The sequence below is a fragment of the Procambarus clarkii genome, chromosome 2 (genome assembly GCF_040958095.1).
Source record: "Procambarus clarkii isolate CNS0578487 chromosome 2, FALCON_Pclarkii_2.0, whole genome shotgun sequence".
NCBI lineage: Eukaryota > Metazoa > Arthropoda > Malacostraca > Decapoda > Cambaridae > Procambarus > Procambarus clarkii.
Window position 1 is genome coordinate 21,859,617 of NC_091151.1, and position 25,694 is coordinate 21,885,310.

Genomic DNA, 25,694 nt, shown 5'->3' on the forward strand with positions numbered 1-25,694 from the left:
GTAGTGGTCTGTGTTTGGTCTTGTCTTGATAGTATGTGGTAGTGGTTTGTGTTTGGTCTTGTCTTGTTAGTATGTGGTAGTGGTTTGTGTTTGGTCTTGTCTTGCTAGTATGTGGTAGTGGTCTGTGTTTGGTCTTGTTAGTATGTGGTAGTGGTCTGTGTTTGGTCTTGTTAGTATGTGGTAGTGGTCTGTGTTTATTTTTGTCTTGTTAGTATGTGGTAGTGGTCTGTGTTTGGTCTTGTCTTGTTAGTATGTGGTAGTGGTCTGTGTTTGGTCTTGTTAGTATGTGGTAGTGGTCTGTGTTTATTTTTGTCTTGTTAGTATGTGGTAGTGGTCTGTGTTTGGTCTTGTTAGTATGTGGTAGTGGTCTGTGTTTGGTCTTGTTAGTATGTGGTAGTGGTGTGTGTTTGGTCTTGTCTTGTTAGTATGTGGTAGTGGTGTGTGTTTGGTCTTGTCTTGTTAGTATGTGGTAATGGTCTATGTTTATTTATTTTTTATTTATTTATTTATATACAAGAAGGTACATTGGGTTTGAGAGAATACATAGCATGGTATTTACAATCTTGTAAAGCCACTAGTACGCGCAGCGTTTCGGGCAGGTCCTTAATCTAACAGATAATTTTTAGTAGATAAATTATATAGTTCCTTGATGACCTCCATGGCAGTGACCATTTCCCAGTCCTTGTTACCTTTTTCTCTCTTCACCCTCCCCCTCTCCTTCTCTAGGTGGCAGTTTGCCGAAGCTGACTGGCGCCTATTTACCCTCCTCTATCTCCGCCCTCTCTATTCTGCCTCTCCCTTGCGCCCTCCTCCTTTTTCATAACACCGTTTTCGACGCTGCCCTCTGCTCTATCTCTCGGGGAAAGCGGAAGTGTGTTCACTGGTGGAATGTGAATTGTGCTCAAGCTGTCCGCTTTAAGCAACCCATCCTCCGAATTGACAGTACGTTTTAATACTAAGTGTAATAGTACATTTCCTGACTATCATGCATAGTACATAATTGCATTTATGTGGCTGGTACATTTACCTCTTCATTTAATTCTCCTCGTTTTCTGTTAAAACACTCAGAATTTTAGGATGAAGCTTTAAAATTCAATTTATCAATCAATCAATCAATTAAATATAGGTCAAGATACCCTAATGGGTGAGCGTGGAAGTGGGGATAGGGGAAGAATTAGTGGGGGTGAGAGGAAGGGTTTTCAGTATGAGGTAAAGTGCCAGGGCTAGACCCAGCTGCATGGCATTGAAATCGTTATGACCACACTAGGCAATGAAGGCAAGGAATCGGATCTTTGTAACAACATTTCGTTTTTCTGAGCACCCACGGAGATAGCAGCCCTCAGCTGGGTGTGCCCTGGAGGCTCACACCAGATGTGGTCTTAGATCTGCTAATCAGCATCGTGCCCCCACTCAAGGCACCAGAAAACGGGAGCTAGTTGGTCCCCCCCCCCCCCTAAAGAGGGGGGGAGAAGAATTAGGAGGCTATAGTTGGAAGTTTGGTGATTTGAGTAGTGGTATATTACAGGAGAGGGGTCATGTAAAGGACGGAGCAGGAGGTGGATCGTCGATCAGGATAAAGAGGTTGTGCGGATGTCTGGGTCTGCTTAGGACGTTTCTGAGGAACGCGTCGTAGTTGTCATGATAGGTGAGAATTCTATTAATCTGTTTCTTCCCCATAGTATCCCAGGTTATGTTCAGAGGTGGGATGTTCGCCCACTCATGCAGGGCCTCACTAGTGGTGAAGTCCTGCCAATGAGTATCGAACACCCATCTCAGAGCCCTGTTCTGGGTACGCTGGAGTTTCTTCCTATTTGTTGGTGCTGCAAGTGAGAGTGGGATCGGTGCATATGTTAGGAATGGGAGAATAAGAGTTTTGTATAGATAGAGCTTGGTGGCTTGGGAGGCATGTTTGAGTGGGAAGAGTTTTGATAGAGCGTTTGAGGCTATAGCTTTCTTGGGTGTTATATGTCTGTGAAAACGAAGGTTAGAGTCTAATGTGAGTCCAAGTACTGTGGTGTTGTTGACTCTTGGGATCTGGGTTGCATCTGGTGATTGAGAGTAGAGTTTTACTTGGGCAGGGTTACGTCGTTTGTTGTAGAAGAAGTATGTCATTTTAGACTTGTTGGGGTTTGTTTTTATTCGCCAGTCGTGTTCCCAGAGGGTGACTTTGTCTATTTCTTGCTGTGCTTTCCGTGTGAGGGCTTTAATCGTATAGTCCGAGATCAGATGGGTTACGTCGTCAGCGTAGCAAAGGGTCATTGATGTCCAGTATATTGGGTCAGGAATGTCGTTTATATAGAGTATGTATAAGGTTGGTGAGTGAACTGAGCCCTGGGGGGGACACCTGCATTTAGGTTGAAGTAACCTGACAGCTTGCTGAGGAACTTGATCTGCATCTTTCTATTTGTTAGAAAGCTGCAAAGTAACCTCTGCATGTTGTAAGATAGTTGAAATAGAGTGCAGAATTTGTAACTTAGGCCGTCGTGCCATACTGTGTCAAAAGCCTTTTCGACGTCCTTTGCAATGAGGGCCGTCTTGGCCCTCTGGTGCTTATTTATGGAGAGGTAGTTTGTTATTATGTTCAGTGTGTCTTGTGTTGAGCGGTGTTGTCTGAAGTCAAATTGTTTGTCTGTCAATATGTTTTTGTGTTTTAGGTCATTCCTGAGTTTATGATTAATGAGTTTTCCATATACTTTCCCTAGTGTCTCTAGTAGGCTGATCGGTCTGTAGTTTTTGTGGTCTGTCGGGGATTTTTGGGGTTTTGGAATGAGGATTGCTGTGGCTTCTTTGAATGGGCTTGGTAAATATCCTGATGCTAGTGAGGCGTTGTAGACGTCAGTGAGTGCAAAGATTAGGGGTTCTGGAAGTTGCTTGAGGAGAACTTGGCCAATGCCGGTGGCTCCTGGGGCTTTACGTCTGGAGTTCTTGAGCATGAGTTTAACTTCTTCAGGTAGTGTTGATTCTGTGAGGTCACTTTGTAAGTCGTCTAGTGTCGTCAGGTCAATGGTAGGGTAGTGTGTGATGGCCTGAGGGTTGTGTTGGATCCATGTTTCTACTCTGTTTATGTTTTGTATTGCTGTTGGCTGGGGGGGTGGGGATTGAAGATGTTCTGCCAGTGCAAAGAAATTCAATTTACTATACCCACGGTTTAAATATAAGGAGTTTTTTTCAGATTTATTAAACAATAGAGATTTTATACAAAATTTGAAAATATCCTGAATTACTTTACAATTCATTGAAATATTTTAGTTTTTTTTTATTTGTTTTATAAAACTGTAATATCAATATAGCTATGGGTTAAGTATTAATTGTAATTAAGAAGCAATAAAATGCTTATCTTCAAAAACGAAGACAGTTAGGTGAGGGTGTGGTTTTCTATTCAGCTTTTCAGATAAATTCAAATATTCGCAATACATATTTGACTACGATTTAATACTAAGTGTAAATAAGTACAATTTCTGACTTCCATACAAAGTACATAATTGCATTATGGGGCTATTACATTTACCTCCCCATTTTTGGAGGACGGGCAGCTTAAGCGTGCAGTCTGGAAGAAACACCGCCGCCAGCAGACGGCTGATTCTTTCGTTTTGTTTCGGAAGGTGAATGCGGTGGCCCGAAGACCATCTGTAAAGTTAAACGTGAGTGTTGGAAGAGTTATGTTTCCACCATTACGTTCAAAACTCCTCTGCCGCAGATCTGGAAGCGTATCCACAAGATAGTGGGTAAGTTCGTTCCTGATGTCTCACCGGTCCTTCACCTCCGTGGTACTTTTGTGGCGGACCCGTTGCAGGTCGCAACCGAACTGGGTTCCCACTTTTCATCTGATAGCTCTCGCTCTCATCTTCCTCAATCTCATCCTTTAGATTTCTGCACTCGTCTTCGGCTTCCCTATAACGATCCCTTTTCTCTCTCTGAACTTCAGTCTGCCCTGGCCCTCTGCGGTTCTATGGTGGCGGGCTCCGATGGCATTCTTTAAGAGATGCTTCTCCATCTCCCTCCGTACATGTCTCAGTATTTACTGAGTCTGTATAATCGGGTCTGTGGGTCGTCGTCAGTACCTGAAGACTGGCTCGATGCTGTTGTCCTCCCTGTTCGGAAACCAGGGTGTCTCGGGACATCCCCTAAGGACTTCTGCCCTATTGCCCTCACGAGTTGTGTCTGCAAACTCTTAGAACATATGGTTAACGTTCGTCTGATGTGGTTCTTAGAACATTATCACCACCTCTCTCAATCTCAATATGGTTTTCGGACGTGCCGCAGCACAGCAGCTCCTTGTATTGTTTTTACCTTGCCCCCGTGGAGAGTCCCCCTTCCGAAATTTTGTACTTCTTTGACCCGCATCACTAAAGCTTTTACCTCTTCTATGGTTCTGAAACGCCTTTTCCTTGAGCACTTTTCTTCACACTCCCATCCCGTTTCCATCTTCACTGATGGGTCTAAATCTGCGGACGGTGTAGGCTACTCTATTGTTTTTCCTGACCGCACATATATGTGTCGCTTACCTCTGGGGACTAGCATCTTCACAGCAGAACTTTATGCTAGTCTCTATGCTCTTCGACTCCTGCTTTCTCGTTGTCAATCCTCCTTTGTGGTTGTAGTTGACTCTCGTAGTGCCTTCATGGCTCTAGGGTCTTTTAATCCAGTCCATCCGGTGGTCGTCGAAATTCAACATTGGCTGTTTCTTATCCCCAGTAAATTTAAATCCATAGAGTTTTGCTGGGTTCCCAGCCATATTGGTGTTTATTTTAATGAGCGTGCGGATGCTGCCTCCAGACAAGCTATCCGCTCTTGTCCCATCTCCCATAAAGGTACTCCCTTTCCCGACTTTTACCCGGTTATTCATTCCTCAATCCTTGCCCGTTGGCAGTGTTGTTGATCTTCTGTTGTTGGTAACAAACTGCGTACTCTTAAGCCCCGTGTCCCCGTGGCCTTCCTCCTACCACCGTAACCGGCGATGGAAAACGACTCTAGCAAGGTTACATATTGGCCATACATACTTAACTCACGGTCAAATAATGGAGTGCCGCCTTGCTCCTTATTGTTCAAATTGCATTGTCTCTTTTACAGTCATGCATATCCTTGTTGAATGTCCTGACTTCAAGGATGAACGTGTCTTGCTTTCTGACCGTCCCTCGCGGTCACTTGTCCCTTGATAGAATTCTTGGTGATTTTGATATTGTTCGCCTTATGCGTTTTTGTTATCGTATTGGCATCCTTGGTGATATTTAGCGCCCTCTGATTATTCCGCACTTTGATGGTGCTACATAGACTTCCCGGTGTGGTGCCTTCTTTTGATAATTACTTACTTCACCCATCCCATCCTAAATCTTTATCCTGACCCCATCCAAGTGCTATATAGTCATAATGGCTTGGCGCCTTCTCCTGATAGGTCTCTTCCCTTCTCACTGACGACCAAACCAACATGGCCAGTCATTCCTCCCCAACACTCACCCTCTCGGTCATGTCACAACTAATAGTCATTACATTGGCTGTTTGGCTGTTTAATTCTAATCATTACAGAGTCTGAACTGAATATTTTGATTTGTTGAATATATGTTAGATTTTTTCTCCACACCTTAATTCACCAACGAGGCTCACCAACGAGGCTCACCAACGAGACCTAAGAAAGTAGTTCCGTTCCTCAATCTTCGTGGTGACGTGGAGCTAACTGACGTCACAAATGTCACGTCACTCAGTAATATTATTATAATTTATATATTGAGAACAGGAATAATCCTCATAATAACTCGGTTTAAATAGTAATAATTCTTATTTAGTCATGTAAACTTAACAGAGGACGAATCCTCATTGCTGTATATTATTATAAATATTTATTAGGTTTATAATAAATATTAATTATGTTATAAGTGGGAAATATTTCCCCACAGTTCTGCATTTCACGGAATTCTCACCTTTCTTCGCGCACTGGCAAAGGCATCTGTCACAGCGTGTGATGACGGGTCATTCTGGTGTTCTCAGAATAGTTATGTTTTTCCGGACAGCAGTGCCTGTATCTCTTCGTCGTTTTCGTCGAGCCAGTCCCAGTTTCTGCGGGACGCTAGTCCGAGGTGCTCAACGCATGCGAGTAGACTGAATCCCAAAAGGCTGCCTACGGTTCCTTAGGGCTGTCCTGAACATTCTGGGGTGTGTCTTGCATACTTCTTTCTTGGTCGTTGGAGAATTCTTCAGCAACTCTACTGATCTTCAGCTTGGAGACAATCTTTTCTGACCTTGAGGTCTTCTCTTGGGTTGGGTGTGAAGGTTGTATCTGGACCAGATAGAGTGGTGGTCTGTCCAGCAGTCGACGCCATACATGACCTCAACCACTCTCATGTCCTGCCTGTAAGTTCAAGCAAGCTAATACATTGGCTGCTTGAATTTTCTCGCAATTTATGTCTCTCAAAGCCAAATTTCATGGGAGAGACATGAAATATCTTATTAACTGATAACGGTTTCCACAGGAACAACCTCCCTTAACACTTAGGACAATCAATCGTTAACTTGGCTTCATCAACCATTTCTGGTACTCACCTGAGACAATGGAGCTTACTGTCGTTCGGGTAATCACAATTCATGTCCAACAAATCTCGATATCTTGTCAAATGGACAAGTATTCGTCATGCAGAATTATCATGCATTAATCTGTAGCAAGCTAAATGTGTATGTATGTAATCCTCAGAAAATTACTCACTCAACCACGAACTTCATTTAAAGATAAGTTACGTGTTAACTGCCTACGATAGCTGACATAACCTGTCCAATTGCTGGGAAGGTTAAAACCCATTAGTGGTTCGCACTGAGCTGAGCCCAACCACTTGGTTTGCGCGGTAGGGCGATAGTCTCGCTTCATGCAGGTTGGCGTTCAATCCCCGACGGTCCAAGTTGTTGCACACTATTCCTTCCTTTCGGTCTATCCTAAATCCTTCGCCCTTTGAAATGGTATATAGTCGTAATGGCTTGGCGCTTTCTTCTGATAGTTGCTATCCCTCCACCCTGATCTTCACACATAAATATAATCTATCAATAATACCGAATACTGTGTTTATTGTGGTTAGGACCTCTTTCACACTTTTATGCAACTACTCAGGTACTTAATGGTGGAGGTCTCCTTCATACAGTCGCATGCACTAGTCTTCTTAGGATAATGTATAACTGAGTACAACATTCCCTTATAACACATGGTAGATAGGTGATGAACAGGTAGCTGGTAACAATGATCCGTTGGCAGGTTACTCTTTTGGGGTTCAACTCCTAACTTTGGCATTTTCCACACTCTTATAGGTAGCTACTCCTGTTGGTGTGTAACACACACTTGATGTTCCTGAATTCCTGAAACAAGACAGATGAACAACATGCAGCTGAAGTCTCGTTCCCTTGACAATCAATATTATGGTGAACATGCAGACAATACTCGTGGTAGTGCTTCACAATGGTCCAATGTTGGCAAGAACTATTTTACCCTTCTTATGTCAATGAGGAAATAGATGAACCTTGATCATGCAGCAACACTTTGAAATTCAATATTTCTCATCTTTCACCACTTCGTGGTGCTCCTTGATAACTCAGTTACGTCAAAAATTACACAGCTGTGATTCTAGGTGTCCATGACACATCTATAGTAATAAGTATCTTCTTGCATAACTTAAGGCTTGAGTTTGGTGAAATGATAAATTATCTATTTGACTTAATAGACAGTAAGTAATCAACCACCAAACAGCCTTGCCAGTAAAACACACAATGTTTCCTAACGTTTTTAATTAGTCACAAATGGTGACACTGTAACTATTACACAGGGAAATCACACTAACGTAATATATCCATATCAATGAGAAAATCCACTGGAGCTCTGAGTTGATTCAAACCTGCAACCAAGAGAATCCCAGCCACTGATGTTAACTACTGAACCACCTTGACTTGGTAAAAGTCATACAACCAGATTTAAACTGAAATCACAGGAAGTCTGAAGGCCTATCCTGAAGCCAGTCAACGTTTTACATATGATCCCCAATCACCCCGGAGTAGGCAATGTAGTTCATCCACCGTACCCCCTCCCTGTCCAGCTCGTTGCTGCCATGAGAGGGCTTGGTGGGCGGCTGCCAGAGTATGATGCTCCTTGGGGCAGTCTCCCTGTCCTTTTGTAGCCTTGTGCTCCTGCTGCTGTCCTCACGAATTTTGCTAGACGCCTTTTCCTTTTCCTTTTGTTTCGTTTTTCTCCGCCCTCTTCTCCTTTCTCGTTGTCATTTCCTGCTGACCTTGTGCCTGTTTTGATCATTCTTTTGGCCTACTTTTGTTTTGACACCCGGGTGTTTGAGGAGGCATACTCTTGCACCTGTAGAACTGTAGTACCCAACGTCTCGAGCGAGGGGGAACCTTTTATTGACAATCCCCCTATCGTCTCTGAACCCGATCTCGACGGACTGACGGTTCTTAAGGTGGCGTTTGTCGGGCGTATACTCACGACGCACCCCTAGGGGGGCCCCGGCTTGATCGGCGATAGCTTCTTGTTGGGTGTCCTGCCTCTAATTGTGGCTCCATGGTGGGTGTGGGGGGGCACATTCGTGGATGAAAGTGTGTTTTTCGTATCTATGTTGATGAATGTTCCTCTTGTTTCCTCTCATGCTCGTGGGGTGGGCGAACAAGCCCTTGAGTCGGACTGTATTGGAAGACTGGGCTCTGTAGCCCCCGCTGCGTTGGGCCCCGACCTTGCTCCTCCTTTGACCCTCTTGACTACTCCTCTCGGCTCCCCTCCCTCCTCTGTGGTTGGGTCGAGCCCCAAGCCCCCAATGGTGACTACCTCGTCCCCTGGCACGGCTCGGTCTCTTGTTGTAACTACTGCGCCTTTTAACCCCTTTCTCTCTGGGGGTTCTCAAACGCCGTCCTTTACACGGCCACAGATTCCTTCCTGTTCTGATGCTTATAAAGTTTATAAGGTCCTTGTCTGGTCCTGCTTCGTGGGCCAAATACTTTGATCTCCTCCCTCTTGATTCTTCGCCTCCTGACGATTTCTCCCTTCATAGGCACCTTGTTGATTCCATAGATGCCTCTGTCACCTTCAACCCCTCCCGTCTCGGTACCCGTGTCGTTGCTGCTGAGGATGCGGCCCTCCCACTTGGCTGCTTTACCCTGCCTTGGCGAGGCCACTGTTCGGGTCTCCAGGAGCGCTCGGTTGAATGCCAGTGTTAGCACTATTCTCCTTCTGCCCTATGTTACAACCGGTGTTCGGAATCTACAGGACTGCCACGATGATATTCAGCATATCCTTGAGGCCCAGGGCCATTCTGTCCTCCAGGTGGACATGTTTACTCGTCCCCCTCGCGGTCGTCGCCGTCAGCCCCTTCGGGTTGTGGAGGTTACTTTTGATGGTAGGACCCTTCCGCCCTCTGTTATTCTTGCTGGTGCCAGGTGCTCCCTCCTGGAGTACATTCCCTTCCTCGTCTCTGTAATAAGTGCTGGAGGTTTGGGCATGGTGCTCCCCGCTGCTCTGGAACTGTCTCTCTGTTCTTTGTGTGGTGGGCGAAGGTCACTCGAAGTCGGAGTGCACTTCTTCCCAGGCTCGCTGCCTCAATTGCGGTGAGGCCCACCCTACCTTCTCCCGTGCCTGTATTCATTACAAGCTTGAGGCAGCCGTCCTCAACTTGAAGCACCGGGAGCGTTTATTTTTTCCTGAGGCGAGGCGCCAGGTTCGCCGGCTCCCGCCTTATGCTAACGTCTCTTATGCTTATGTGTTGCGCTCTTCCTCTCCTCGTCCTTCCCACCTTCCTCAGAGTCAGAACCGCTTCCGGGCCTTGGACCCTGATACGCCCACTGCCCCCTCCTCTGTTCCTTTGAGTTCTGTCCCGAAGGGTCCCCTCCTGGTCTTCTGTCTGGGGTTCCCTTTCTTTCTGCCCGGCCTGTTATGTCTCCTGTGTCATCTTCCCCGTCTCCCTCCGATCCTCCTTCCCATCCTTCTCTTCCGTCTCTTGGCTCTCCCCGCCGCCTGTCAGTGCGGGCTGATGTCCATCGCTCTCCCAACGGCCGTCGTGTGTGCTCTCGTTCAGCTTCTGTTGAGACGCTGGAATCCATTGCCCAGTACGTAGTTGCTGGGACACCTGTCTCTTTAAGTCAGAAGCGTAAGCCTGGCTCCTCTCCTTCCTCCTCCTAGGCGGGTAAGAAGGCTTCGCTTTCTTCCTTGGCCCCTGCTTCAACCTTTCTCGCTTCTGCCCCTCCCATTTCGGTGGCTGCGCCCCCTGTTCCTGTGATGGAGGTTTCTTTGGCCCCCGCTTCCCTCTCGGTTGCTGCCCTTGCTGAAGTCCGCTCCCCTCTTTCTACTCCTTCTCTTCCTGCTGCTGTCCTTGACTGCTCCTCTTGGTTGTCTCCTCCTCTTCTTCCTCCTCCTCCTCCTCCTCCTCCTCCTCCTCCTCCTCCTCCTCCTCCTCCTCCGGACCCCGCCCGTCCACCTCTGGTCATTTCTCCCGCTTCCTTCCCTCCGTCTCTGCTCAGTTTACCCATGCCCCCTAACCCTGACTTTGCTGACCCAGATCCCGACCCTGATCTTCTTTAACGTGCTATGTTCCTCTTTTGCCTTTTTTTTCCTTGTTCTCTGTTGTTGTCCTTTCTCTACTCGTCGATGTCTATTATTCAATGGAATGTTCAGGAGTATTATGCCAATTTCCTTGAACTCCAACTTCTGATTTCACGGTTTTCGACTCTTTGTGTCTGTCTCCAGGAGCCGATGCTTGGTGCTCGTCCTGGTCGTTTTCGTGGCTATTCCTTTCTCTCCCCCCCCCCTCCAGCTGTTGCTGGGGCTCCTAACTCTTCTGCTCTCTTGATTCGTTCTGATGTTCCCATTGTCCCATTGCTTTTTCCTTCGCCTCTCGCCATTGTTCTGCTGCTCATATCTTTGTGGGGAAATTGTACACCGTTTGTTCCATTTATCTCCCCCCCCCCCCCCAAGTGTCCTGCTTTCTTTTCCCGATCTGAAACACTTACTGGATTCCTTGCTGGAGCCTGTGCTCCTGCTGGAAGATTCCAATTGTCGTCATTCCCTTTGAGGTGATGTTCTAACGAACACCCGGGGTCGCCTTCTTTAGCCGTTTATCCTCTCTTCTTCCCTGTCTTTTGTGAATTCGGGTGAGCCCACGTATTTGGAATCTTGGACTCGCACCCTTTCCTGTCTTGATCTTTCTCTTTGCTCGTCTTCTCTTTATTTAGATTTCACGTGGCAGGTTCTTGATGACCTCCATGGCAGTGACCATTTCCCCATCCTTGTTACCTTTTTCTCTTTTGACCCTCTCCTCTCATTCCCTAGGTGGCAGTTTGCTAAGACGGACTGGAACCTATTTACCTTCAGTGCTGCTCGCTTTGACCTCTCCGTTCTGCCTCTACCTCGATCTCTCCTCCTTTTTCATGATACTGTCTTCGACGCTGCCCTCTGCTCTATTCCTCGCTCTTCCTCTCGGAGTCCACGGAAGTGCATTCCCTGGTGGAATGCGGACTGTGCTCGGGCTGTCCGCTATATGCGTGCAGCCTGGAAGAGAGACCGCTGTCAGCAGACGACCGATTCTTTTCCTTTCTTTCGGAAGGCGAGTGCAGGGGCCCGTAGGACCATCCGTACGGCTAAACGTGAATGTTGGGCATCTTATGTCTCCACTATTACATCTGAAACTCCTCTGCCACAGATCTGGAAGCGTATCTGCAAGATAGCGGGTAAGCTCGTTCCTGATGTTTCGCCGGTCCTTCACTTCCATGGTACTCTTGTGGGGGGACCCGTTGCAGGTCGCTACCGAACTGGGTTCCCACTTTTCTTTTGTTAGCTCTGGTCTTCATCTTCCCCAATCTTTCCTTCTTCGTAAACCTGTCCTTGAATCTCGTCCTTTAGATTTCTGCACTCGTCTTCAGCTTCCCTATAACGATCCCTGCTCTCTCTCTGAACTTCGTTCTGCCGTGGCCCTCTGCGGTTCTACAGTGGCGGGCTCCGATGGTATTCATTATGAGATGCTTCGTCATCTCCCTCCGTGCACGTCTCAGTATTTACTGAGTCTGTATAATCGGATCTGTGAGTCGTCGTCAGTCCCTGAGGACTGGCTTGATGCCGTTGTCCTCCCTGTTCACAAACCGGGGTCTCTGGGTACTTCCCCTATGGACTTTCGCCCTATTGCTCTCACAAGTTGTGTTTGCAAATTCTTTGAACGTATGGTTAACGTTCGTCTGATGTTGTTCCTGGAACACCATCGCCTCCTCTCCCCCTTCTCAATTTGGTTTCCGCAAGTGCCGCAGCACAACAGATGTCCTGGTGAACTTGGAGGTCTATATTCGTACTGCTTTTGCTGCGAAGACCTCCGTTGTTGCCGTCCTTTTTGACCTGGAAAAGGTTTACGACACCACTTGGCGATATCATATTCTATCCTAGCTTCATTCTTTTGGCCTTCGTAGTTGTCTCCCTCTCTTTCTCCGCAGCTTCCTCTCTCGTCGTTTCTTTCGGGTGAGGCTTGGTACCGCTCTCTCTACCTCTTTCCAGCAATACGAAGGTGTGCCCCAGGGTAGTGTTCTGAGCACTACTCTTTTTCTCGGTGCCCTCAATGGTCGTCTTTCCTCTCTTCTTTCAAGCGTCTTCTCCACTCTCTATGTCGATGATCTTACCCTTTGCTGTCAGGGTGATGATTCGCTTCTCCTTCAGCGCCGGCTTCAACTTGCGATTGATGCCGTGTCGTCTTGGGCCACCGATCATGGCTTCAAGTTCTCTACTACTAAGACTTGTGCCATGACTTCTACTCAGAAACGGATCGTTCTTCGTCCCTCTTTGTCACTTTATGGTCGTCCCCTTGAGTACAAAGATTCCGCGAAGCTTTTGGGGTTATTCTTTGACACTCGTTTGTCTTGGTCTCCCCATGTCTCTTACCTCCGTGTTGAGTGCTCTAAGGCCCTTACCCTCCTTCGGGTATTGTACCATACTTCTTGGGGAGCGGGTAGGCGCACTCTCCTCGCTTTACATTCCTCTCTCGTCCTTTCTAAGCTCAATTATGGTTGCCCTGCTTACTCGTCTACTTCTCCTTCTACTCTTCACCGTCTTGATGTTTTGCACCATACTGGATTGCGCCTCAGTTCTGGTGCCTTTCGTTCGACTTCCGTCCTCAGCTTGTATGTTGACACTGGCTTCCTATCTCTCCAGGACCGCCGTGATCGCTACTGTCTTCGCTATCTTGTGTGGTCCTTGCAATATCCTTCGTCTCGCCTTTGTCGTGCTTTAACTTTTACCCCTCCTGCGGTTCCTGTTCCTCTTCACCACCTCCCTCTTTCTGTTCGGTTATCTCGCTTACAGGCTTCTCTTTCCGTTCGTATTTCTAATATTTCTCCTCGTGTTGTTCCCTCTTTGCCCCCGTGGAGAGTCCTCCCTTCTGCAGTTTTGTACATCCTTGACCCGCTTCACTAAAGCTTCTACCCCTCCTTTGGTTCTAAAATGCCTTTTCCTTGAGCATTTTTCTTCTCACCCCACTCCGTTTCCGTCTTCACCGATGGGTCTAAGTCTGCGGACGGTGTTGGCTACTCTGTTGTTTTTCCTGATCGCACTTATATGTGTCGCTTACTTCTGGAGACTAGCATCTTTACAGCGGAGCTTTATGCTATTCTCTATGCTCTTCGTTTCCTGCTTTCTCGTTGTCAGTCTTCCTTTGTAGTTGTTGTTGACTCTCGTAGTGCCCTCATGGCTCTCGGGTCCTTTAATCTGGTTCATCCAGTAGTTGTCGAGATCCAACATTGGCTGTTTCTTGTTCACAGTAAATTTTAGTTGGTTGAGTTTTGTTGGGTTCCCAGCCATATTGGTGTGTCTTTAAATGAGTGTGCAGATGCTGCCGCCAAGAAAGCTGTCCGCTCTTGTCCCATCTCTCGTAAAGGTATTCCATATTCTGACTTTTACCCGGTTATCCATTCCTCCATCCTTACCCATTGGCAGGCTTCTTGGTTGTCTGTTACTGGTAACAAACTACGTACTCTTAAATGTTGTGTTTCCTCGTGGCCGTCCTCCTACCGCCGTAACCGGCGATGGGAAACACCTCTGGCGAGGATGCGTATTGGCCATACTCGCTTAATCCACGGTCACTTGATGGAGCGCCACCCTGTTCCTTATTGTTCAAATTGCATTGTCCCTCTTGCGGTCGTGCATGTCCTTCTTGAATGTCCTGACTTCCAGGACGAGCGTGTCTTGCTTTCCGACCGCCCCTCGCGGTCACCTGTCCCTCAATAGAATTCTTGGTGACTCGGATACTTTTGATATCGTTCGCCTTATGCGTTTTTGTTCTCGTATTGGCATCCTTGGTGATATTTAGCGCCCTCTGATTATTCCACACATTTGATGGTGCTACATAGCCTTCCCGGTTTGGTGCCTTCTTTTGATAATTACTTACTTATTTTCTTGATGTGAGGTGGTTGTTCTGTTGTGTTTTTGTCTTCTTAATGGGGGTTCGCAGATTGGAATTGTCTTGTCTTCTTAGTGAGAGGTGGTAGTTTGAAACTGGTTATGTGTTGTTAGTGAGAGGTCATAGTTTGGATGATGTTTTGTCATGTTAGTGAATTGCAGAGGTTTGGGTGAACGTTTCACTTTATAGTCCATAAGGGAGGTTTAATTATATTTTTGTCATTTTAGTGAGTGGTGAAACTTTAGTGGGTTTTATTTTGATAGCAAGGGACTCTTTTTTTTATTACAAGTGATGAGTGATAGTTTGTGTTTGGTTTTGCCTTATTCGTAACTAGCTGTACCCGACCACGTGTTGCTGTGGCTCAGCAGCGCATGTGTGTTGCTGAGCCACAGCCCTCCCCCTCTCCTCCTGTTCTCCCAACATTCTCCCCCTCCCTCTCATCCTCCCAACTATTCCCCACTCTACTGCCTCTTATCCTCCCTACCCTTTCCCCCTCCCCCTCCCCTGGACCTTCGTCCTCCCAACAGCTTCATCCCCTCGTCCTCCCCAGAATTCCCCCTCCCCCGTCCCCTAGTCCTCTCCATCATCCCCCACTCCCCATCCCCTTGTCCTCCCAACCATTCTTCATCCCCTCGTCCTTCCCACCATCCCCGATCCCCTCTTCCTCCCCACTATCCCCCACTCCCCAATCCCTCGTCCTCCCCACCATTTCCCCCTACCCCATCACCTCATCCTCACAACCATCCCTTCATCCTCACAACCATCCCCCACTCCCATCCCCTTGTCCTCTCCACCCCATACCCTTGTCCCCACCATCCCCCACTCCCTCGTCCGCCTCACCATTACCCCCTCTCCTGTCCCATCATCCTCCCAACCATCTCCCACTCCTGTCCCCTCGCCCTCCCTATCATTCCCCACTCCCTCGTTCTATGCATTCTCAAATGATTTGATGTTCCCATCAGAAAAATGAGAACATCAAATGATCTGATGTTCCCTTTACTTCAAAATAAGAAGAACAGTTAAAAAAATTATGTGAAAAAATGAAAAAATACAAAATTAAACTATACTCATGAAATGAATAGTATGGTAAACAACACAGCTCAATTGCAAGTCTAAGTCTGTCAAAGTCACACAAAATAATTAAACCAAATGAAAATAAATCGAAACCTATGAAAATTATATTTATCAATGCAATTGGAAACATTGAATTGGAATTGTAACATATTTAGTATAGAATATATTGCTTTTACATCCAATAGATGGCGCTGTTTTTTAAGCACGTTTTTACCTGTCACAGGTATGGCATCCATATAGTAGGTATATAAAAACACAGGCATATTCGAATGGAACACTGTGTCAAAATTTCAAAGCAATCGGTGAAGAACTTTCAGAGATAACGATTTTGAACAAATGAACATTTACATTTTTATTTATATAGAATGGTGGTGTTTGGATGGGATCATGTCTTGTTAATAAGTAATGGATTTATTGTATTCTTGTTAGTAAAAGATGGTGGTTGTGTAAGGTTTTGTCAGTGAGGTTTTGTGATATTAGAATGTACCTTTGTTTATTGTGAGGCTTGGAGGCTTCGGTATGCTTTTGATTTGTTAATTTATGGTTTGTGATTACATATGATGCTGTTAAAAATGTTGTTTGTTTCATTTTAGGAATGGATAATCTGTGGTAAAATATTAGGCATTGTGCATTTGATTTATCTTAAATGCAACTTCAATTTTAAATAATCAAAACAACGATAATTGGGAATCCTGACATGATTCTTTCATGCATGATGTGTCTGAACAAGTAAATCTAATTTGATAATGATCACATTCTTCCAAGGTGTACTTCACTTAAATATTTTAAATCAGTTATTCACAGTTTGCTAACACTAAATAAAAAATACTGTTCTGCTAAGATATATCATTATTAAACATTGTCAAAAAAACAATCACTGACAAACCTCTCCCCAAAAGACCTCCGCCTCAGCATCACCTTGCATTTCTGATTAGTGTATTTTATCAAAATAGAAATCTCCCACTATATTGCTACTTCTATTCCTTGATGCTTTTTTAATTCCAAACTAAATACATTTTTCTTGTTTTGTTACGATTACGTTTCTTAACATTATTGTATTAATTTTAAAACTATTGTGTAATGCACAATTTTGTTTTTGTGAGGGGAAAACATGTTTGTTTGAAAAACTGTGTTTTTCATGTGAGGGAAATCTTTAAAACCTCTTTACCGATTGCTTTGACATTTTGACACAACGTTGCATTGGAAAAGGCGCGTGTTTTTATATATCTACTATATACAGGCCTCACCTGTGACAAGAAAAAACATTTTTTTTATACAACACCATCTGTTGGACATAAGAGCAACATATGGTATAATCTCTGAAAGTTCTTCACCGATTGCTTTGACATTTTGACACAACGTTCCATTCGAATATGCCTGTGTTTTTATATGCCTACTATATATAGATGCCACACCTGTAACAGGTAAAAAAATGTTTTCTTTTTTAAAACAGCGCCATCTGTTGCACGTCAGAGCAACACACACTAAATACATTATGATTCCATTTCAATGTTTCCAATTTCATTGATTAAATGAATTTTCATAAATTTCGATTTATTTTCATTTTAATTTAATTATTTTGTGTGACATTGCGTTGGAACTGAGCTGTGTTGTTTACTATTCTGTTCATTTCGTGAGGATAGTTTTTTGTTTGTTTTTTCATTTGTTTTAATATCTTTTTTTAACTGTTCTTCTTATTCTGTAGTGATGGGAACATCAGATCATTTGATGTTCCCTTTTTTCTGATGGGAACATCAGATAATTTGGGAACGCATAGGACGAGGGAGTGGGGAATGGTGGGGAGGGAAAGGGGACAAAAGTGGGAGATGGTTGGAGGATGAGGGGAGGGGGTAATGGTGAGGAGGATGGGGGAGTGGGTGATTGTGGGGACGAGGCGACGGGGGAGTGGAGAATGGTGGGGAGGACGAAGGGATGGGTGAGTGGGGAATGGTGGGGTGGATGAAGGGATGGGTGAGTGGGGGATGGTGGGGAAGATGAGGGGACAGGGAAGGGGGGAATGGTTGAGGAAGAGGGGACAGGGGAATGTGGAATGGTTGGGAGGACAAGGGGACGGGGGAGGGAGGAATGATGGAGAGGATGAGGGGCTGGAGGAGTGAGGATGGTGGGGAGGACGAGGGGATGGGTGAGTGGGGAATGGTTGGGAGGACGAAGGGATGGGGGAGGGAGGAATGGTTGGGAGGAAGAGGGGATGAGGGAGTGGGGGATAGTGGGGTGGACGAGGGGATGGGAGAGGGGGAATAATGGGGAGGACGAGGAGATGGAGGAGGATGGAATGGTGGGGACGACGAGGGGTCGGAGGAGTGGGGATGGTGGGGACGACGAGGGGTCGGAAGAGTGGGGATGGTGTAACAAAACAGTTACAAAACGTTGTATCAAAATAGGTGGTTGGGTTGTATATTTCATTTCATGAAGATCGGCTACACCATAACTATATTTTATAGTTATGAAACTATTTCTGAGTCTCTCCGTTAGTGGGCAGACAACCTTAGTCCTCATATAAATGTTTATGTATATGTTCTACAGGCACAAGTTACTGGCACAGAGCGTCGAGAGGCTGCGCACCGACGGCCTTAACTCCCTCGTCTATTCCGTCATCAACACCACCCGCTACCCACTCTACACCAACATTTTAGCGCACATCAGCCCCAGCGCTCCTAATATCTTCACCACTGTCAAGTCCACCACTGTCAGCAACCCCCCATCCCCACCCCACATAAGATAACAGTCAGTAAAGATAAGAACTTGATGAATAAAATAATAAGAAAAGGTCAAGGCAACAGAAATGTCCAATGTTGGAAAGACTGACCAACCATACCAAGTTCACTCCAATAATTACTTCCCGGTGGAAATATATAAGGTTTTCCGAGTTAGGGTTAAAGCTGAATAACAGTATTGTGACAGATAATATAAAATATTTGCTGAAAAAGAAATACAAATGTAATATTCATTGTTTTGTGAATGACATATAATCAATAAATGCAAATTGACAGTTGAACAATGTCACTCGTCATCTTCTATATCGTGATATTAACCATATGTTATATTTTACTTGTATAAATACAACAATTACACTTAAGCTTTCAATCAATTTGTTGTTTTCAAGATGCAGGTTTTTTCATCTTGCATCAGAGGTAATATGAATGTTGCACAGATATTGCAGACATAATACTTATTGCCACACTGACAAACGTTTCTTTAAATATTTTCAAGCTAAAATTCATCATGTGTATTTTTTAGCGTGTTGTTGTGGGGTATATTGGTCCCTAATTTGGATTCTCACAAGCCTCTTGTTGAGGGATATACTGGTCCCTAGTTTGGGTTCTCACAAGCGAGTTGTAGTGCGACATATTGGTTCCAAGTTTGGGGGTCTAAAAAGTATGTTATTGTGGGACATACTGGCCCCAAGTTTTGGGTTTTACAAGCGTGTAACGTGGTTAAGTTGTTCTCAAGGTGACGTTATCTAATTTTAAAATCCCTAAGGACCATAAATTGTTACATCTGGGGGTGGGTGAGGAGGCTACTAGGGGTTCAGGGGAAAGAAGGTCAGTCCGTCTGCCTCATGTAACTCACTAGAGAATGTTGGTCCCAAAGATGAGGACCACGTCAAGCCCAACACCGCAGGTCTGTTCCCACCACCTGGGTGCCACTGATCGCCTTGGGAGCCCTTCCGTCAACCACGGGGAAACTGCTACAGTATTTCCTGCCTTGCCCCACAGAGGAGCGAGGGAAAACTCAGATTTACCTTCAACAGCACTTTCTCTGAGTCTTGCCCGCCGTAACAAGAGTTCACAAGTCCCTCTTACACACCTGTGTTTTTCAATTATCCAATAAGGTTGCCAACTGGGTCCCCAGTTGGGGACCCAGTTGCTGGGGTGCATCTCTGCACCCCAGCAATGCAGTTCAGTGGTTACACTCTATGTTGCCTGATAGGAAAGTGTTGCTACTCCTACAGTATTACAACAGGACTGCCAGCCTAGGATACATTTCCATAGATGTCTGTGTTGCTCTGACTATGCCAGCCCTAGGACATTTTCATATAAAATCTCATTTTTCGAATGTAGAGGTTATGATATCACTCGTGTATGCTCGTAGAGATATATGGAGGTGCACTCAAACACGTCAGGAAAATTATACGAAATTTACTAACGAAAAAGCTACACACACACACACACACACACACACACACATATATATATATATATATATATATATATATATATATATATATATATATATATATATATATATATATATATATATATATATGTATATATATATATATATATATATATATATATATATATATATATAATATATAGATATATATATATATATATATATATATATATATATATATATATATATATATAAAACTGAAAACTCACACCCCAGAAGTGACTCGAACCCATACTGCCAGGAGCAACGCAACTGGTATGTACAGGACGCCTTAATCCACTGACCATCACGACCGGACATAAAGAAGTGATCGCCGAAGCTATTTGAACCACTTCCCCGCCGGCAATCGGATGGTAATCTTGGGCATAGCATTTAATCATATCACCTCATTCTTGGTGATTTGATTGGTCGAGCGGTTAAGGGATCCTGTACGCCAGCAGAGTGCTCCTGGCAGTATAGGTTCGAGTCACTTTCTGGGGTGTGAGTTTTCAGTTGCATGTAGTTCTGGGGACCATTCAGGCCTGTTCGCATTTGTGTTCCTCACGTGTGCCTCAAAGAATGAGGTGATTTGATAAAATACCATGCCCAAGGTTACCAACCAAAGTGCCGGCAGGGGGATAGAAATAGCCTGGGCTACCATCCTCTTTTGTCCGGTCGTGTTGGTTGAGCGGTTAAGGGTTCCTGTACGCCAGCAGAGTACTCCTGGCAGTATGGGTTCGAGTCACTTCTGCGGTGTGAGTTTTCAGTTGCATATAGCCCTGTGGACCATTCAGGCTTGTTCGCATTTGTTTTCCTCACATGTGCCCCAAAGAATGTGAATGATTTGATAAAATACCTTGCCCAAGATTACCAACCGAGTGCCGCCGACTGTGTAGTAGCTTTGGTTTGGTCTTGACTTTATTAGCTATATTATTTTCATACATTTTCTCAGCGGCTCCTTCTTACACTTACATACTCGTTCCTGGTTCTCTGGTATCTCTCTCTACTGTCAGGTGGTTCTCTTATTTCGCAAGTTCCTCCACGCCCTTTTTTCTTTTATACATTCCTTGATTAAACTACGGATTCTTCTTTTGCTTCTCGGTTTTTTCCTGTCGGGCCGGGATAAACCTGTTTACTGCCTCCTGACACTTTTGGGTGACATTGTCCATCATGTCTTGTACGGACTTAGTTCTGAGTTCTGTATCCCATGGTATATCCCTTAGGAATTTATTCATCTCCTCATAGTTTCCCTTTTGGTATGCCAGCCCTTTGTTTTCCAGTTCTTTTTGGGGGGAGATAATTCCTAGCTCAACCAGGTACTCAAAGTTCAATACAATATGATCACTCATTCCCAAGGGGGCTTCCAACCTAACCTTCCCTTACAACCGACTCATTTAGGGTAAATATCAGATCAAGCAAAGCTGGTTCGTCGTCTCCTCTCATTCTTGTCGGTCCCTTGGACGTTTGACTTAGAAAGTTTCTTGTTGCCACATCCAGCAGCTTAGCTCTCCATGTGTCTCGTCCTCCATGTGGGTCTCTGTTTCCCAATCTATCTTCCCCGTGGTTGAAGTCTCCTATGGTTAGTAGTCTAGATCCGTTTCCTGCTAGCTACAGAAGATGCTCTCTCTATTATATTGAATGTTGGCCATATTGTTTCTATCATATTCTTGTCTGGGTCTTCTGTTATTTGGCGGGGGTTATATATGACTACTACAATAATTTTCTGTCCCTTCAGTTGCTATGGTGCCTGATATGTAGTCACTGAAACCCTCACAGCCCTGATTAACCATTAAAACTCCAACTGTATGGAGGCACCCGGGTATGTGCAGTGTATGGAGTCACCTGGGTATGTCCTGTGTATGGAGGCACCTGGGTATGGAGGCACCCGGGTATGTCCAGTGTATGGAGGCACCCGGGTATGTCCAGTGTATGGAGGCACCCGGGTATGTGCAGTGTATGGAGGCACCCTGGGTATGTCCTGTGTATGGAGGCACCCGGGTATGTCCAGTGTATGGAGGCACCCGGGTATGTGCAGTGTATGGAGGCACCCGATATGTGCAGTGTATGGAGGCACCCGGGTATGTCCAGGGTATGAAGGCACCCGGGTATGTCCAGGGTATGAAGGCACCCGGGCATGACCCGAGTAATGAGGAACCCGGGTATATCCACTGTATAGAGGCACCCGGGTATGTCCAGTGTATGGAGGCACCCTGGTATGTCCACTGTATAGAGGTGCACCCTGGTTTTCACTTGTTATAGGTATGTCCAGTGTATGGAGGCACTCGGGTATGTCCACTGTATAGAGGCACCCGCGCATGTCCCGAGTAATGATGGCACCCCGGGCATGTCCCGAGTAATGAGGCAATCGGGTATATCCACTGTATAGAGGCACCCGGGTATGTCCAGCGTATGGAGGCCCCCAAGACAGGAGGAGAGGCATGAGGTGCGGAAGAGGTTTGTGTTGATTCTAGGTATATGGACCAGTCTTGCCTTTTGTCTTTATATAGAACTTAATTCATCTCCGGCCGGAGTCCTGCTGGCTGCTCTAACTCCTTGCCTTACCTCAGTTGGCTCTCTCAAGTATTCACTTGGTCGTCTCTTGCTCTCACCATTTCAAGGTGTTGGTGATGCTCATATATTTCCAATTCATAATGAAACGGAATGACTTGGTACAAATGTTTAATTATATATTTCTTTTGGTTTAGAATTTATGACTAAATATTCTTATCCGTATACAGCTTAGTAGATTAGTCAACGGTTAATATTGGAAGGAAACACATTGACATTTTGTGATTTAATTAATTTTAATTACAAGCTTAACTTTAGTGCACGTGTTAGGCATTGACTGCTTGCATTCTCTCTCATAGTCTAGGATGTAATATTGAACCTGAATTTGAGGTCTTAATTGTTTATGTTCTGTTTATTGTGGTTTGAGACATGAGACCGCTGGTAAGACCAATATTCTAACTTATAAAGACCTGTGCACTGTTTTTATGTTAAATTATATTATATTATAATTCAAATAAACTTTTTTTTAATATTATGGCCCGGGTGTACTTATATATTGATTATATATTTGAGAGCCTTCTACTGCACTTATGTAAAGGTTTATTTTGAGATAAAGGCCCACATTATCATCTGTCCTCACAGCCACATTAACAAGTGCTGGACACGCAGGTTATGTTTAAACTACTGTGAAATAAGTCATTTATCACTGATGCAAGATCGAATTAGTCATCCCGAAGTCTGTAAATACAAACCGAGCTTACTTATTGGGATTCTAACTTGTATAAGACTTTATACAATAAACTTTTCTGATCGGTTAAACGTTATGGCACAGCGTTGAAGGACCCCACCAAGTTCAGGCGACGACCAGGACTATCAGAGTAAATCATGTTGCTGATAACTATGTTATACTCTGGTCTGTTCCTTAGCTGAGAATCCCCGTCAGGCAGGAGCAGCAACACCTGCAAGGTAGAGGAGATACTTAGCCAGAGATTGAGATCTTGAAGATCACTTTGCCGTATTGTCAAGAGTGGCAGCAGGAGAAAGCCAAGTGAGCTTGTGACTAACATGCACTGGACAAACGTTGGCCTCGCATATATTTAAGAAAGATCACATAATAAAGTTCAATATAAAACAAGAACGTTTATAGCATTCTTGATACACCCTAAGTAACCAAGCACAGTACCCTACATGGTATTGCTTGCCACGCCATAAGTAACCAAGCACAGTACCCTACATGGTATCCTTGCCACCCCATAAGTAACCAAGCACAGTACCCTTCATGGTATTCTTGCCACCCCATAAGTAAACAAGCACAGTACCCTACATGGTATTCTTGCCACGCCAAAAGTAACCAAGCACAGTACTCTACATGGTATTCTTGCCACGCCATAAGTATCCAAGCACAGTACCCTTCATGGTATTCTTGCCACCGCCCATAAGTAACCAAGCACAGTACCCTACATGGTATTCTTGCCACGCCATAAGTAACCAAGCACAGTACCCTGGATAACAAAGGAGCTGAAGAACCTTTTAGGTAGAAAGAGAGCTTGGTACAAATGATTAGGTATGAGGAAGTCAGTTTAGAACAAGAATTCGTAAAACTGGTTAGAAATGTTAAAAAAGAGATAAGAGGGCAAAAAGAAACTATGAAGTTCGCAAAGCAGGGCAAGCAAAGACAAATCCTAATGGATTTTTTCAGTTGTATTGAACTAAGAGTAGAAAAAAGGGATTAGACCATTAAAAATTTAGAAAGGTCAGATAACTTTGTAATGACGAAGAGATGTGTAGTATTTTAATAAATATTTTATATCAGTAATTTACTAATGAAGAACAGAACATTATGCCTTCAGCCGAACAAGTCTATGTGGGTGGGGGACGAGGGACAGGTTGACTAGTTTAGCAGTTATCAATGAGGATGTTATTAAACAAATAGTGAAACTCAAACCCAAAGAAATTCCCAGGGCAAGACGGAAGTGGTTGCCAGGATGCTTAAAGAATGAAAGAAGAGCTTTGCGAGCCATTTTCTACCATATTTAATAAATCATTAGAGTCAGGCAAGAGTGTCAGAGTCGTTGAAAGTTGCTAGTGTGGTACTAATTTTCAGGAAAGGAGATAGATCACTTGCGTAAAACTATCGGCCCTAACGCCTAACTTGTGGGAAAGGAGCTGATAACGTTTATTGTAGGAAAGTTACTTGAATCGATAATTGCAAATACCATTCGCCTTCATCTTGAAAAGCATAAATTAATAAATGATACACAACATGGATTTTACAAATGGCCGTTCATATTCAACAAACTTGCTATCCTTTTATTCAAGCATAGTTGAGGCAGTAGATTGTGGTAAGGATTGTGATGTTGTGTACCTTGACTTTAGCAAAGCTTTTGATATAGTGCCACATGAATGACTGATTAAAAAGATAGAGGCTCATGGTATTGAGGGTACTACAAAGGGCATGGCTATACCAAAGGAAACAAAGAGTTAGTATAAATGTGGTTAAGTCAGGGTGGGAAAATGTTGTAAGTGGAGTGCCTCAAGGCTCTGTCCTGGGACCTCTGTTGTTTATAATATATATAAATGATTTAGATTCAGATTTAAGCAGCAATATTTGTAAATTTGCCAATGATATAAAAATCGGGAGGGTAATAAACATGGAAAAAACTCACTATTACTTCAAGAAGATCTAAATAAGGTTTTGAAATGGTCAAAATTTTGGCAGATGCAGTTTAATGCTGACAAATGTAAGGCTTTGAGGCTAGGGAATGATGATAGAGTTACAAAATACGAGCTAGATGGTGTTGAGATTGCGAAGTCGGATTGCAAAAGGGATCTGGGAGTTATGATCACTAAGAATTTAAAAAAATCAATGCATAAAATTTCGTAATAATGCAAATAATACACTAGAATTCATTAATAGAAGCATTAGTAATAAGACACCTGGTGTTGTTTTTCAGCTATATCTGCTTTGGTTAGGCCCCATTTAGATTATGAAGTTCAGTTTTGGTCGTCGTACTATAGAATGGATATAAATTTACTTGAACACGTCCAGCATAAGATGACAAAGTCAATCCAGCAAATTAGAAACCTGTCATGAAGAAAGATTGACAATGCTTAAATTACTTTCGTTGGAAAGACGAAGAGTTAGGGGTGATATGATTGAGGTTTACAAGTGGATGAATGGCAATAACAAAGGGGATATTAATAGCATTAAAACTAGCAACACAAGACAAAACACGAAACAATGAGTATAAATTGGATAAGTTTAGATTTAGGAAAGACCTGGGTAAATACTGGTTTGGTAACTGGTTTTTTTTTTTTTGGCCGGGATATTCCTGGGCAGGCCCTAAGCCTCTGGCTGGCCCACTAAAACTGGGTTGTTGATTTGTGGAACCAATTACCGGGTAACATGGTAGAGATGGGGTCCCTCGATTATTTCAAGCGTAGATTGGACATGTATATGAGTGGGATTGGGTGGTTACAAATAGAAGCTGCCCCATATGGACCAATAGGCCTTCCGCAATTGCCTCTTATTCTTATGTTCTT

At 44.4% G+C, this 25,694-nt stretch overlaps 1 protein-coding gene across 1 annotated transcript in view; it reads left to right on the top strand.

Annotated features, from left to right (window-relative positions):
* LOC138365877 (beta-1,4-galactosyltransferase 4-like) overlaps positions 1–18,210 on the top strand; it is a 98,313-nt gene extending 80,103 nt beyond the window's left edge. Inside the window, exon 6 of the mRNA XM_069326545.1 lies at positions 18,012–18,210. Coding sequence (XP_069182646.1) covers positions 18,012–18,210 — 199 coding nt within the window. The remainder of the gene's footprint in view (positions 1–18,011) is intronic.
* Positions 18,211–25,694: the final 7,484 nt, after the last annotated feature.